This window comes from Python bivittatus, unplaced genomic scaffold (assembly GCF_059951505.1).
Source record: "Python bivittatus isolate LINGU-HERP-01145 unplaced genomic scaffold, Pbiv_v1 ctg000560_np1212, whole genome shotgun sequence".
Classification (NCBI taxonomy): domain Eukaryota; kingdom Metazoa; phylum Chordata; class Lepidosauria; order Squamata; family Pythonidae; genus Python; species Python bivittatus.
The window spans coordinates 3,355,569-3,372,051 of NW_028277083.1; the positions used below are offsets into that span (position 1 = coordinate 3,355,569).

The following is a 16,483-nucleotide window of genomic DNA, read 5'->3' on the forward strand; positions in this document are numbered from 1 at the left end:
TTTCCTGATTAAAAAAAAGTTACATGGAAAAGGCTAATAGCCAGACATGACTTAACTTCTTTATCTTTTATTGCTTACAGGAAATCATCCCCATCTTGCTGGACATTTGGCCTCTGATTGCTTTTGTTTCCAAAGGCACGTGGATCGTAAAAATCTTGCTAGGCTGCCTGTGCTTTCAGCAAAAGTAGTTACGTACTACTGGCTCTTTCAGCACACAACTCTGACCCCAGAATGGGAGCAGAAGCAGCAGACCTGAGTCTTTATCAAACCCAACCTTCTCTAAGTGGGACCAGGCTGTGGGGAAACGATGGAAGTTGATGTCTAAAGAACTGCATGGAGATGCACGCAGCTGCAAAGGGTGGCCCAACCCAACACAGACTAAAAAAGGAGAATGTAACTCAACTGCTGGTTTTGGTGATCTTGCTTCTGATAATGTTACAATGCTGGGGAATCGGACAGTTGCCCACATGACCTTCTTCAAAACCACCTAGTAGACCCAGCTACCTTACATTCTCCTTTCTCTTTTTTTTTTTGGTTGCCAAACCAAAATGTCTTTGGTTCTCTAACCAGGAGCACGCAAGAGGATGTCACGTATAACTGCTGAATTCAGAAGATGAGGTTCTCTTCATGGAAACAAAGGCGCTGTGATGATCTCATCCGAGTCGTCTGACTCAGCCTGGTCGGCCAGCTCGGAGGGGGAAGCTTGCCGCTGATTGTGGGAGGCGGTGGCTAAAAACAGAGAAAGAAGAGCAGAGCTGATCGAAAGGAACAGAGACACAAGTCCTTTGGGGAAGAACAGCCATTACTAAGCCAGTAGATTCCCCGAGCAGCTTGGAGGTACAGGGAATTAGGATTACCGTGCCCGTTTTTGTTTCTATGTGACCAACGACAACCCAAGCATTAAACCATCCCCCCTGGCCTTTCCACACTGGTTTCTTGTTCTCAGATGGAAAACGTTATATATGATAAATGATTAAACCAACTGCAACCATCTATAACTAGCCCAGTGGGTTAATTCACAGGCCAATTTCCTGCCTAAATAAAACCCCTTCCCTCCCAGTGGAACATCTTCAGAGATGGATCTCAACTTATTTCTTATGGGAATCTACTTCCCCAACCTGGAAGTAAGATTACAAGATCCCACCCAATGAGCTTCAGATGTTAAGGAGAAAAGGAGGACCTCTCTGAAGACTATTTTTCAGGATCTACTATTTTTCCTAACTTTCTCTTCACCCATCCAACAGTTGTTCCTCTTCCTTCTTTCCCTTTCGGTAGTGAGCCTCAGGGTCAAGACCTGCAATCAATGCTGGCTCTGAACTGCCCTCCCAAGGCAAGCAAGCAAGGATCAGGGGCTGTCCCCCTACTGTATCCAGGTTTCAGATGAGATCAGTTTTGTACCCAAGATTGAAGGGATGAAGTATGCCACTGTGAAATTGAGCAAAGGCGTACAAACCCAGGATGGAAGTCAGTGAAATTACCAGAATCGGAAGTGAAGACCAGAGGTGAACATCTGAAGATCGACCAGCTAGCCTTCTCTTCCCTGGAAGCAGCTAGGCTGGCTTTCTCTCTCCCAGGGCTGGAGAGGAGAGGCCTGCAAAAGATACATGGTACAGGGCAAGAGTCATAAAACCCCAGATACCAAAGTTGTGAGTCAGAGAGATCCAACCCTAAAGGAGATCTGCAGTAAGAATTCTCACCAGCCTGCGGCTCAGGGTCAAGAAGAACCCTTTATGACATACATTACCCAGCTTAATTGCTGCGGGCAAGACATTTAATGGAATGGAAGGGGAGGGACAGTACATTACTGGTTTGGGGCCAGGAGGAGAGCAATTCATTGGCCGCCCTACAGAAATGCCTCAAAACTGAAATCCTCCCCGTTCTCAAATCTGTACTAAAGGCAGAGATGCTCACGCTGGGAAAAGGTGAGTCTTAAGAATATGCACCAACCATGTGCAGCCTTAAGCCCTGGCTCTGGACGCCAGGGCAGGCAGCATCTAAATTCAGCCCCTTGCTCCTAGCCTCCAGTCCGTTCTGCAGAGCCGAGCCTGCTGCTCTTTGTGGGGCCACGGCAGCTGGTGAGCGATCCAGGGCGGAGGGTGGGGTGGGGGAATGCCTTTGGGCTGAAACGACTTGGATTCCACATCTCTGTAGATAGGGGATGTAAACCGACTGCATCTAGATTGATAAGATTTCTGATTGTTCAAGTGGGCCCTCGGTGGTCTCTTTTCTTCCTTTACTCACTAAACTAACCCTCAAGGACAACCTTGACTCAGTTGCAGGACCACTCAGGTTATGAAGAGCAACTCCGGAGCCATGTTAACACCATCTATTCCCAACTTACCGTTTCTCAAGTTGTGCACGTGTGATGTGAGCCCTGAATGCAGACTGGATGAGTCTCACGGCTTCCTCCTCCTCCTCCTCTTCCTCCTCCTCCCCAGCTTTGCAACCAACAACTCTACGCAAAGGACACAGCTCAGAAGACGAATCTGGAGTCTAGGGGTGGAACAAGCAGGAATCAGGACTTGAATACATTCTGGGGGCTAGGATGCTTCTGTGCTCAGTTCTAAACATGCCTTATTCTTCAGCAGAGTCCCAATTAATGCACGAGGAATCTGGCACAGGGTTTGAGTTTTGAAAAGGTCATGATTATATAATCCAAAACCGCAGTGACTCAGGAACTAGGTCTATAGGTAGTCCCCAGTTAACGACAGTAAGTGGGACGAGCATTTCCGTCGCTAAGCGATGCGGTCATAAAGCTGGCTGGGAATTCTGGGAGTTGAAGTCCACCTATCTGAAAGCGGCCAAGGTAGAGAAACACTGAACCAGAATGACACTGGATTAAGAAAAAATGAAGAGGGGAGAGAAACGGATAGGCAGACTAAGCGCCATTCAGAGCAAAGATGGTGGAGCCTTGCTGCAGCGCTAAGAGGCCTCCTGTCATTAACGAACTGGGGTGGGGCGAGCGGGGCAGAAGTCTCCCAGCCAAGAACCTGACAATAGCATCTTCTGCCATCATCGATCCCCCTCACCACTACATTTCCCACTGACCCTGCCTTAATTGCTAGGAGTCCGTACATCACTCGCCCTCGTCACCTCCATGAGAGTACTGAAGCTCCCCCCCTCTCTTTCACACGCTATAAATGTAAAATTCAATCCTTGGTTGCAGGAAGGTCTTTGGAGGGAAACGGTCCAAGAAACTATTAAAATCCACAGCCAGACAGCGCACAAGCCTTATGGGGCTTTCGACAGAAGCCAGATTTGTCAATATTAGACAACACAGCTCACCACACAAATTAAATGATTGGTAGGGTTTTTTTTTTTTTTTACCTGATCTGGAGGTTGTGTCACATCAATTCTAGCCTGTCTACGATGGGCTTCTTGGTTTTTTCCCACTTGTCTCAAATTCTCTCTCAGCTGCTGGATTTCCTCCCTGCAGAAGGACAAGACCGATCATTTGCACGGCCGGCCCTTCCGGACAGAAATAAATCCCGGTGGTTGGAGTCTGAAGAGCTGTGTGCAATTCAATGGGCCTGCCCTGAGCTGTGCCATAATGTCAGAATGGGATCTGGCCTGTGCAGGATTCCAGGGCACAGTGCGAGATCCTGCTCAGCGACCACAAAATGTTTTCATCCGGCAACGGGATGTCCAACACTGCTGCTGTTTAGAAAGCAGGCTGAATTAATCCATGTGAACATGAGATTTATTGAACTAGACCATGTGGCTTGGTACACTTCATGAAGGTCTCACATCACACAGGCTGTGGTGGACACGTATGGTCTGCTTTCCTACTTTGGGTTAAGCCCAACCATGAGAGCTTGCTCAATGTGTAGACCTACCCGGTGTTTCTTCAGCCCCGTGGGAAAACACTCTGGCTGGGTAAAATCACAGAAGTGGTGTGCAAACCACGGTTTACATCTTCACCTGGGATTAACTCCAATTTTTTCCTCTGTGTTCCCCACTCCGAAGAGACACACAGCCACTATTCAACCCCAAACCTCTACAGCACAACTGGGGAGGTCCGACTTTACTAATAATTTGGGCTATCTACCAGGTGGTTGTCGTTTTAAACATTTCAAGGCCCGGCTCGCATTTCTTCTGAAATCAGTCCTTGATGAAACCCTTGCCAGGCTTCATTTGGGGTTCTCAGCAGGCTGAAGAAACTCTTCTTCAGAAAGTCGTTCCACTAACTTAGTGAGAAGTGGGAGGAGGAATAACAGCCACCCTGCTGTAGACTGCAAGAGTTCAGATATCTGGAGTGAAAAGATAACTCTGGGACATATTTGCTGCATGCAAAGCAGCTTTTCTAGGCTGTGGATTTTTTTTTTCACTTTTAAGTGGCAGAAAGAGTGAAAAAAAAGAATGAAAGGCTGGATGGTTTCTCCCCCCAGATCTGCAATAAATGGAAGCTGGGCTGTGTGGCTGACCCCAAGAAACTTAACTCTTTAACTGCCAGCTGATTCTGAAGGATCAGCATTTGGTCTCTGAGCCTCTCTACAATTTTGCAGAGAGGCTCACACACTTCTGGGAGATCAGATTCCTTAGCAACTGAGCGATCCACTTCTTCAGCAGCTGTGGGAGGGAGCAACAGTGCTGTGCTGGCCTCTGAAGGCCACAGCCTGTCATCCATTTTCTGGAAGAAGAAAAAAAAGAAAAAAAACACCAATCACCTGAAGCATTTTTCCTGCATGTTACTCGTTCTGCACGTATCTATTGAGCTAGAAGCATAAGAACCGCCCCCCGCTCTGATGGGAACAAGTTCAGCTGCAAAAAAATCTAAGCAGCTTTCCACAATCTGCAGCCTTTCAGATCTTTTGCCCACCGTTGGGGATGCTGGGGATTGTAGTCCAAAGCAGTGGAGGGGACAGACTGCAAAAAGAAACCTAGCAGTGGCCATTAGTAGCTGATGCTCTTAAGTTTGACCCCTTTCTGGAATTAGGAACAAGCTGGTGGTGGAAAGAGCATGAATTTTCTCCTTTCAGGAGCCCCAAAGGCCAGTCCTGACCAACAGCTTCTAACCTTTGTCCCTAATTCACAGGCAACCCGTGATCCAGGCCTTCTCGCAAAAGATGGCAATGTATGCTAATGCTGGGCCCTGAAACTATGTCCACTGGCAGATAATGCTGTATTTAAGAAAGCAAGCTCCTGAGCTCCGTTTCTTCGTCAAAGGCTTGTGCAATTGGTCCAGTGAACATGGCTAGCCACCAACTACTCAGAAGTAACTCTCCAGGCTCCCTATCACTTACTTACTTTACCCCCCTCTGAAATCTGTTGGACCAGCTTCCGCCTCCTGCCGTCAGTGGAATCTGAAGAAAAGGAATAAAGCTTTCAAAATGGGAACGACGCAAGGAGAGGAGAGCCCCAAAACCTAGCCGTCTGAGAGACGCTGGTTGTAAAAGCTGGAAGCACGTATTCCTCTGCAATATTTTGACAGCCATACAAGTTGCCTGCGATGGACACGAGGACGAAAGCACGGAGAAAGGACGAGGGAGGGACGGGAGGTAGCTCCGTAAATAAGCAATATTCATTAGCGATGGGAAGAGCGAGGTCCTGCATGGTTTCCTCTTGAGCAAGAGGCTTTTCACCCCGCTTTCTGAAAGAGCCGGGGCAGAGCAAGAAGCAGTGTGCAGGACTCGCTTCCTGTGGCGAACCCCTGATGCTCTCTGGTTGCTGCAGGGGTTCCCAGTTCTTAGTTCCCACGAACGCTTCAGCTTTGCCTTTTGAGTGCCTGTCCACTCTACATTAGACCCTCCCATGAAGTCTGTTAAACCATGCTTGGGTTCCCTCAGAGCAGTGCTTCTCAACCGTGGCAACTTTAAGGTGGGTGGACTTCAACTCCCAGAATTCCCCAGCCTGCATGGCTGGCTGGGGAATTCTGGGAGTTGAAGTCCACCCACCTTAAAGTTGCCACGGTTGAGAAGTGCTGCCTTAGAGAATTGTCAGAGCAGAGTCAGGATGCTTACTTTTGGCTTGGCTGCAAGCGAGGAAGCGGCTCAAGGTGTGGTCCAGATCTGCTTTCAGCTTCCTGTTCTGATCCTGCAGCTCCTTCATCCTTTTGGATAACTGGAAGACGGCAGCGCTGAGCACCTTCTGCTGCTGGCTCTCTGAAGATCTAGGCACAAAGAAGGGAAACGCAGCTGCCGTGGCTGCAAAGGCGATGTAAAACGTGGCAAACACCGGCTGCAATTTCTTGCTCCCCCCGCTTACCCCGAGTTTGACTGTCTCACCTGACGAAAATATTGGCATTTCTAAGCTTTCTGTTGACTTAATAGAGGCACTGCCTTAATTAAGTCTCCCTCCCCTGAAATCAAGATGGCAGCTTTCACCTGAAATCACAATTCTCCCCCAGTTTACTCTACCTCCATTTTCCTCCTGGGTTAAATGTTAGTTTGTACGTTCCTTGGGGCAGGGCTGGTACTTTGCACAGCTCACTGGGGGCACCACCTAACAATAATTACACTTCTAAATCCTCTTATTCCCCCCAAAAGAGGAGAATCTGCGGAATGCCACCAACACACACACACACACACACACACAAAACCCCCCAAACCCTGATAAATGCATTATTGATATTTGAAAAGTACAACCTCACACTTTGCCGTTACAATTTTGTGAAAGAATATTTAGAATCAGGATTCAACATATGCCCGGCCACGCGCTGAACTAAGCTGTGACGCGCCTTGTTTATTTCTGCTTGAGACAACCTATGAATGAAGCCAACATAGTTCAGCACAAAACGCGACCCCAGGCCAGGAGCCGCAACTTTCAAGCGTCCCAGCCTAGCCCTTCCCACCCTTGTACACATTTTGCTGTCTTTCAGGTGCGTTAGTGACATTCGCAGAACAGAATCGAGTTAGTCTTATTCTACATTTCCACAAAACTACCTTGAGCTCCACAATCCGCCAATGGTCCTTTGACTGCACAGACCCTTTTTCTATCTTCTTCTTTCTGAGGTGCCATCAATTTCTTCCTCCTCTGAATCTTTCATCTGATCTTATAGAAACTGGGCAACTTTTAGCATTCAGAGTATTTTTTTAGGAACCGGAAGCCCACAAGAAAACGTCTCTGTTTGGACTCCCCGAAGGCATATGTTAACACAGCATATCTATCAACCAACCTCTGGGGTTTAGGAAGAAAAGAAGTTTTTTGTTTTTGTTTTTAATTGTCAAAACCAACTCAAAATATAACCCTTCCCATCGTTTGCTACCTCATCATTTTAACGGTGGATGCTGGCAATCAACCTTGAGACCTTCTGCCTAAAAATGAAACGTTCCGCCATGAAGTTATGGCCTTTCCTAGAAGAACGCCAGTGTTATCCTCGGTGACCAAAAGAGACAGAATATAGCCACTAGATCAGTGTTTCTCAACCTTGGCCACTTGAAGATGGATGGACCAACTCCCAGAATTGGCTGGCTGGGAAATTCTGGAAGTTGAAGTCCACCCGTCTTCAAGTGGCCAAGGTTGAGAAACACTGCTGTAGATGTGTTCATTCAGAATGGTTGCACTAACCGTTCTTGAAGCTATATTATTCACTGTTTTTTTCCTATCAAACAGTGAGCAAAGGAGTTAGCCAGGAATGTAACTCTGTCCCAGCCTCAGCTCAGGAAAATGTTGATGGCCTGTGGAGTTGGCAGGTTAAGGCAGGGTTTGAGCACAGAGCATTCAAGCTAGAAGGGCCAAGGACAGAAAGACTGGGAGGCGTCACCCAAAGCTCATAATCTGCGACCCACTAAACTGGAGCAAAAAAAAAGGGGGGGGGATAAAATGTATCATTTGCATCTGGATTAGACCTGGAAAAGCAATCAGTGTAATGGGAAAAAAGGGCTGACAGCATGTTTGTCCCACTGCAGGTATACCAAATTTCACACTGTCTCTTTTTCAAAATGCTCAGGGTAGTTCTACCTACTGCCTTCTCATTTCTGATCCCAGGTTTTTATCTTTTGTAACAATGAGGTCTAGGAACAAGTACGTCTTTTCAATCAAAGAACAACGGGCAGGATTCGTATAGAGCCTTGGACACTGAATCCCATTCTTAGAAGAAACTCAATGATTTCTTTAACATGGGAACCCAAGAAGAACTATCTAGATGAACAGAAAACCGTAAGAGTCCACTGGAGTCAGGCGGCCAATAAATTTAAATAAATGATAATTTCATATAGGACCTCCTTGGGAGCACAATTACTTTGTTAAATTAAAGGCTGCATCAGGGGTTTCTTTTACTGCTGTTGAATACCTCCAATGATTCACCAGTTGATTGTACTCTAAAATGTATTTTCGTGCTTTGTTCCACTGTGTCCCTGATCACAGTGCAGCAGAAATGAAGTAACTGCGTTTATGAAGGTTTAACGTCAATAGAGACTAAATTCAATAGCCTTTTATAGGATCAGAGGATGCTCACTTCAGCAAGACTTTAAAGCGAATCCTACTGTCTGTGGTTTTGTAAATGGGTGCAAAGATCGCCACCTTTGTGATCGTAAATTCAGTTTTTTCATCACAGTTCAGTTTTGAATGAGACACTGCAAACTTTAGGAAGCCATAACCTTGTCCTACTCAGAGCACAGAATCTATCTACGTGGCTGCTAAGAGTCAACCCTGTCTTGACAGCACATAATCAAATCAATCAGCCAGAACAGCTTTCATTCTAAGCAGAGGTGGAAAAAAATGAATTGATTTAGTATTTCTTAGGTAAAATGAAAACTTCTTATGGGGATAACAGAGGTGGGATAGAGACTGCTACGAAGTTAAACAAACAAAGAGAACGACATGTAGCTGGTGACATTTTAAAAAAAATGTTTAAATTCCTCTTCCTGCACAGCAACTAGTGAAGAATAGAAATTAGATAGCAAAAAGTTAAGCACACGCAGAAAGTCACAAAGACATAAACATACTTTCGTTGCACGGCTTTTGATTTTGTCAGGAGGTTCTGGAGGCACCGGATCTGTAAAGGGGAAAGGATATTAAGCAACCTAGCAAGGATCACCAAAGGATGCTGTTTCATCAATATGCAAAACTGCATCAGGAGGAGTCTGGAAGCATCTTTTCCGACTAACAAATTTTATTCAAAGGCAAATCCTTCTGGGTTTTGGCTATGCTAGATGATCATAGACGAACGTGGCTCTCCTCCTACAAAAAATGCATCAGAGGAACCAAAAGGAGTGACAGAGAAGAGACAAAAGAGAATATCTGGATGTCCAAGGGATTATACCGTAAGATCAAAAAAATGTGACTAGGGTTTCTAGCAGTTGTGCAAAAAGTTTTTACAGCTCAATGGGGGCGTGCCTTTCTGGGAACAAGCTTTGCCTTGGAGAATCTGGTGGGGTCGGATCTGAAGGATGCATCCCTGAGGTTGCTCACACTAGTACCTCTGAGTACGAAGGAAGTATCAGCTTGGGCTCCCTCTGTGATCAACCATATCTGGAATAAACCAATCTCTGCATAGCCAAGTTGCACGGTAAAAAGTCAGGGTTACCGATACCCACAGTCTTCTCAAGGAGGTCATGCATGGCTAGAGAAATGGACCCTACAGCCAACAGAATTCCAGCAAGCAATGTTTACCTAATGCTTTTAATCACAGTTCTCCATTTCAAATCATTTTACATACCTCCTCGTAGCAAGTTTGCAGGGCAATGGTCATTTCTTCTGTATCAGTGTTCTTCACATCTGTCTGGAGCTGGCTTTTGGGAAACAGACACAAAAGGAGCAGCATTGGCACAGCCCAAAGAGACAGAAGCTAATCCTGAAGATTTCTTAACCAAATATACGGGATGGATCACTATCAATATTAACAGAGGCTACTAGATCCTGCTTTGAGTTCCTTATGGGTGGAAGACAAAGTAAATACATTAGCAAAGAAACAAAGAGAAAGCACCTGTTATTTTCCTATTCTGCCCTCCTGGCCTGCATTAAGTTTTCATGAGCACAGGGGAACCCTGTGGCTAGGAACCCCAACTACTATTATCTGCAGGACCTTGAAGAACCAAACTGGGCCACTTGGTTGCAGGAGGAACCCAGCCTTCTAGGAACTGTGATGCTTCCAATTCTTTCCAATCTGCTAGAAACGGGACGATCATCAACCAGGTACTTCTGTATCAGAGCAAACTCTGCTTGCTCTAGAACTGGATTGCCTTGGCCAGACGATCAGCTTTCTGGACATGTTTGCAAGATTCTTTCCATCTTTTTTTCCCCCTTACCTAACACAACATAGTCCTTACAAAGTTTGGGGTGACTTCCACCCCAGCATTCTCTTTCTTTCTTAGAATTGTAGCAGAAGTTTTTTTTTTCCCCCATGGATCTCGCCACTGGTTACGGCATAGTGGCTTGAAGGGGTGGGCAAAGGCCTTTGCAGCAGTGGTGCCCATTTTGCGATATAAGCCTGGAGTCTCTACTTGGTTCCCTCCCTCTCTGCTTTTGGATATCAGGTTTAAGATGCTGTTATTTCTTACTGCTGCCTGTCAAATCATTGTTTTGCCCTTTAGGACCTTTTTGTTTCATGTTGCCCAGGAGCACGAAATTATGAGGCATATGCAAATGACCAATTCATTGTTGGCAAACTTGGTCTTCTGCAAGAATGAAGAGGCAGGGGAAAATATTTACAAGTTTGCCGTACTTAATAGTGTTGTCTTTCTCCTTGCATTGCTGCTCTAGTCTGAGAATCTTCTGCTTCAAACCATTTATCACCTATTCCAAGAGAAAAAAAAAAGGTTGCCTACTGTATTGCATGGATGCACGCAGGTTTCACAACTGTTTCCTTCAACTGGGTAGCCTACAACAAGCTCATGCAAGATGAGGCCGACTTAGTGCAAGTCAGATAAATACAAGCCAGAGGAGACGTAGGGATTGTCTGGGAATAAAGCGATGCTGCTCTAAGATTGTGCTAAGGCTGAGAAAAGAGGAGACATCTCTATAGCTACCAACAAACAGCAGATGGGAGAGATCATTACAAGCTAATGAATTCTTAGCCCATCATTCAAACAGCCTGGGAAAAAGAGATTCAAAAGTTTGAAAAAGACCTCCCCCCCATGAACTTTCTAATAAAGGAGAGGTGGAGAGTCCCGTATCAGTTCTCAAGATTCTGTATTCTAACCCTTAATCCTTGGCATTAAAATTCATTAAAGAAAGTCTGCATGGATCTGGCTTCCTTGATCACACCCTGCATTTAAGGAGCTTGACAACTGTATCCTCTTCTTTCACCTCTTATTGAATGGATACCCCAAACTTTGGAGTGCCCCAAACTTGACTATGACAAAGCTGAAACTGTCAGTGCCCCCTTCTCATTCAACTTAAAAAAAATGCTTCGCTTTTTAAAAAGTCTAATCTCTCTCTCTTTCGCTGTCCGGATTTTTAGCAAGACCTGTCATTTCCAACCAACTTGGCCAACATGGTCATTCTAAAAACCGTGTATGTTCCTGCTCCCAGAAAGCTATAAAATCAGAACAGAAGGGGGAAAAGGTGCATTTACCGAGCTGCTCTCATTCTTCTGCTCTGTCCTTATCCAGCTAAATTCAGAACCCTGCAAAAAAGAAACAGTGCAGCATTCCTTATTAGTGAACCGGAGGCTTTGCAAATACCGTAGGAGGCACCCAGGTCATCTGCCACAGCCCAAGAAGGAGCGTTGCTCTGTTCTGCAGTTTGCTGAATCCAAGCTAGCACTGCCGGGCTCAGCCACAGAAACTTAGAAAGCCAAAAGCAACAGGCTTCCCTGCTCGTCAGAAGATGAATGAGCGGTGGCACCTATCGGAAGTCACCCTCCGCTTACCCTGAAGGGGTCCGAGAGCTGTTCAATTTGTTTGTCCTTCCGGTTATTTTCCTCTTCCAACCGTCGAAGCTTGGTTTTCATCCGATCGGCTTCACATTTCTGGGCCTGGATTGTCTACCACAGAAGGGAAAAGTATTTCGGCTGCATTGAACACTCTTTGTAGATGCTGCTCTATAAACATCAGTGGGTTCCTTTATTTGCATTGACTTGGGTATTGATGGCAGGGAGGTATTATTTTTTAAAAGCAAAATGAATCTACCCACCCCCGAGATATAAAAAATTAGCAATGATAAACTAGGAGAGGGAATGAATGAAGCATAAAGAACCAAGGGCTTTGGTCTTTGCCAATTCTTCATCCATACGCTTTATTTATTCCCCAAGGTTTCAGTTCTCTCCCTCCCAGACCTGTTTCCCATACCACGTATAATCAGGATAGCAAAAGAAAACAAAAATTGAATGAAGAAACAAGAGAATTCAGAATCCTTGAACAAAGTAAATAGTAACAGGAAAACAAGATAAGAGAAGATTTATCTTAACAGGAGAATATATAAAGACTTGTTCTTACCTTCTTTAGTTCAATTATCTCATCGTACATATCCTCCTTTTCTTTGTAGTCTGGAGTTCCAGGAATGTAGCCTAGAAAAAAGCCCCCCCTCCCAAGTGGCATTGATAAAGTGATTTTAAGACGGTATAATTCTACCTATTACAAAGCTTTCTCACACATAGACACCGCTTTCTCTTAAGCCCCTAGGAATCAATTACGGTAGAAACATTCTGGAACTGGTGTTGGGCCAACTGAGGTTGAGAAAGAGAAGTAGACCATCACACAGAAGTCTGAATGCAACTCAGATTCAAGGCTTGCGATCTATACGTAGAGATGCGGGTGAAGGAAGGCTTTTCTTCCCCTGGGAAGAAGTTCAGAGTTTCTTCTGAAATGAAAGCAGCCCCACGCAGGAACGAGGGATGATCAGAGCAACATGTAGCATTTTGATAACAAGGCATAAATACTCAACATCTGTCATCTCTGCTAGAACCGTTGTCTTAAAAAGAGTTCATTATGCCCATTTTGCAGGTCGGGTGCTGAAGGCAGACTGAAAGATGGGGCTTGCTTAAGGCCACTTAGCAAATAGGTAGTAAGAATCATCGTTTCTCTTATTTATGAAATTTACACTGCTTAGAGTCTGCTCAGTCCAAATGGACTCCTGGCAGTTTTCGAGTGCCTGGTTCAGCCCCGATTTGCTATTATTTTCTGTGAGCTTGATGAAAAAAACAAACAACCACCACCTTAAATGGTTCATAAATGCAGCATTTTTAAAAATCTTCATTCCCAAGTCTTAACTTTCAAAAGCATGTACCCAACCTTGCCTCACCTTCTAGAGCTAGAATTCCGTTTCTCCAAACTCACCATGGCTGGCAGAGCGAGCGTGTTTTGGCTTCTTCATGCCCAAAGCTTCCTTGAGATATTCAGGCGTACTGCCAGGAAGAGGGGACAAGGCGGGACCGATGCCAGTCTCGGACTTGGACTGGCTCACCCAGGTACCTAGGGAAGAGAGGAATGAGGCACCGAGAAAGATGGAAGACAATCCCAATCAACTCAATGTATTATTACCTTTGTGCAAATTCAGCTACTAACTATGCGTTAACCAGACATTTTAATCCAGATTCTAATCACAGTTCTACTGTCCTCGGGAAGACTCTGGTAAAGGAAGAGCTGATTTCATACCTTGCTTCAGAGATCCACGCCAATGTTGCCTTGAAGCTTTCACCAAAGGAATCTCTGCACCTTTAAAAGACCTCAAAAACCCAGTCCTTTTAGAATGGAGGCATGTGCTAGAGGTATATGGAGACCCTGCAGGAAGGAGAAAAAAAAATCAGCATTAAAAGTTCTAAAAAGCAAGCAAGAAGCATTTCATTTTGTTACAAGATGAACAGGCCCTTTAGGATCTCAGAAAGAAACAAAACAAAAACAAAAAAAATTCATAATCATGTGCAAGCATATACAAGCTCTTGAATGCTGTATAACACATAACAAAGCAGTCGTTTTTTAACCAGGTAGCAAAAATGTGTTTTAAAAGAACTGGGTAAAAGCTTCAAGCCTTTGGAAGAAAGCATCTTCCCCTGGCAGGGAATTCTACCTCTCTGTCCCTTTCCATAAAAATTGAGCTCATGCCATGAAAACTCACAGAGATTTTTTATTAAGATTAGGTTGCCCCAAAAGAAAGGACACCATGTCAACAGATGTGGTGATGTGATGCTTACTTGGTGACTTTGCAGGCCTGCGAGACATTTTCTTCTTCAGTCTCTGCAAAAAAAAAAAAAGTTTGCATCGAAGTTTGCTACTAGGCAATTTTTGGGGGGTGAATTCCCCATTGGTATTCAGTTTTCTGAGCAGAATTCTACTGCAATTACAGGCTTATTGGAATCCCATGGCTACAAGAGCACCCAATGCATTTAGGTCACATCAATTCCAGTGTTTAAAATGTCAGAAAAATACTCAGTAGAGTTTACAAACTGAAAGCAAACAGCCGTATTAATTGATTGCAAAATTTTCTTTGTCTAGTTTGAATATCATAAATAGGCTCCTAACAGTTTGCTTGCCTCATTGTTACCATTAATGGTTTCCATAGAACAAACTGAAATTAAAGGACCAGGGAACATGCATAAAACTAATTCACGTGTCCTGTTAAATAAGTTGAATCGTTTAGTTTTGGCTTAGCATGAAACACAGACCATATTATTGTGGTTTGATTCACAAACTGCTATTCAGTGTGACATCTAAATCTATCCAGTATCAGTTTATAGAACACCAGAGAATTTAGAAATAACTGGCCCAACTTACTGTTTCTGTATCTGATTCATAGCTTAGAGCAGAAAAACTATCTTCTGCCTGTAAAATAAATATGCAGTTTTTATAAAATGTGGTTTTGAGGGGCGGTATCTAAATATCTTTGCCTATGAGGTTGTCATGCACTGAGTTGGAGCAGCGGTCTGTTAGTATTGCCAGTTCTGACCGGCAGCTGCTTCCCTGAGGCTTTCTTATCCTCTCATCCCAGATCCTTTAGCCCGGGATGCTTGGAATATGACCAATCTAAATTACTCCAAGAAACTCAGAACAATATAACTGTCCATCCATAAATGGCCATCGGTGATGATGGACGGCCAGCTCAAGAGGCCAGTGACAATGCAGATGATTGCCTGGAACAATCAGCTATAAAACATCTAATGCGTTTTCAGCTTTAAGAGCTGCGAGGCAATGAAACGTTCGTCTGCTTAACCTGTGTTTCAGAAAACCCTGAACTTTACAGAGGTTCACCGTGAGAAGGATTGGTAATGAAGGGCACACTCCTGGGACAGACAAAATATTCTCCTGCAAGGGAGAAGGGTTGAAAACTTTCAAAAGGGCAGCATGTGGATTCTTGCCCTGTTTTTGCAGATGAGTCATTCTCAAAGGGCCTCGCTGCTCATTTCCATCACTGCCTCCAGTGCCCTTTTTAAGCCTTATCCTTAGATCTAGCTCTTGTCCTGCGTGAAAAGCAAATGGGGAGAGGAGTGAGGCTGCTTTTTAGAACCTGAGCAGCAGGTAAGCGAGGGAGATAAAGAGCAGGCAACCGGGCGGCACGGCACGGTTTTTAATTTCCTTAAGTCGCATTCCACAGAGCGCATTAGCCGATTATTTTCGCTATCAGGCGCTTGATCTTCGCCTCGTCCCTCTTCCCAATTTGCTCTGCTGTTATTAAGAATCGGCCCGAAGCTGGCCAAGCTGCGAGCGAGGGAGGGAGACGCGTGAACCTGCAGAAGGGCAGGCAGCCTGCCCAGGAATTGCTATTGCCCAGGCCTGTGCCAGGCCCAGGCCTGCCCTGCCCTGCCCTGCCCTGCCATTGCTGGGGAAGGGGTCAAGCAAGGGACGCCCCAAAGGAAAGGGGGCGTGTGTCGTGGTGGAGGCGCCGGCCCGCAAACCAGGAGGTGGCGGGTTCTAGGCCTGCCTTGGGTATCTGGGGCAGCCCCGCAGTTCAGGAGCCCCCCTGGCGGCCCGGGTCTGCCCTGTAATGTGGGAACGGACACGATTCACGTGAACCTCCGCGCGGTCTCCCCGCCCCCCCGGTTCGGAGGGGGGAGAAACGTTCCCTGAAGCCCGACGGCCTCCAAGCCTTTCCCGGCGAAGCTCCCCGCTTTCTGCCCACCCACCCACTCCTGCGGCTGGCTGGGGATGATGGGAGCTGCAGTCCCCCGGGAGGCGAGCGGGGTGGCCGGGGCGCCTCCTTCCCCGCCGGCGGCCCTCACCGGCTCCCGCTCCGCGGCGGCCTCGCTGGGGCCCTGCGACATGCCAGCAAGGCGACGAGGGGGCACAGGCGAAGCGCCCCGCCACCATCGCCCCGCGCCGGCCCCGCCTCCGAACTTCCGGCCGGATACCATGGCAACCCGCCCCGGCAACCGGGAGCGAAAGTCCCGGATGGACGCGCGAGCGGCCGCGCCTGCGCAGATGTGGCTCTGCTTCGTCAGCTGCCGCTGCCGCTGCCTCTGCCTCGCCTCAGAAGGCCGAACCTGGCGTCCCGCAGAGGCCGCGGGCCGACTGTTCCCATGGCTCCCGGCTACGTCCGCCGGGGGCGATGGAGACCGGAGCCAAATACTTTTGGAGATGCCCGGCAGGGGGAAACCAAGTCCTGGCGTCGTCGGGGAGGAGGCGAGCGTCCCTTGCCCTTCTGCGCATGCCCAGACCAGCCAGGCAGGGGT

General features: G+C 46.4%; 1 protein-coding gene across 1 annotated transcript; it reads right to left on the reverse strand.

Annotated features, from left to right (window-relative positions):
* Nucleotides 1-516: 516 nt before the first annotated feature.
* IQCE (IQ motif containing E) lies at nt 517-16,321 on the reverse strand. The gene is given in 19 exon segments (XM_007436072.4): nt 517-628; nt 631-729; nt 1,479-1,591; nt 2,342-2,493; nt 3,328-3,430; nt 4,440-4,630; nt 5,248-5,303; nt 5,961-6,109; nt 8,886-8,935; nt 9,599-9,671; nt 10,604-10,674; nt 11,456-11,506; nt 11,753-11,866; nt 12,318-12,388; nt 13,158-13,292; nt 13,476-13,601; nt 14,012-14,054; nt 14,592-14,639; nt 16,034-16,321. Coding segments are annotated over 19 exon segments (1,818 nt in total). The 5' UTR covers nt 16,166-16,321; the 3' UTR covers nt 517-587.
* Between the last annotated feature and the right edge of the window lie 162 nt (nt 16,322-16,483).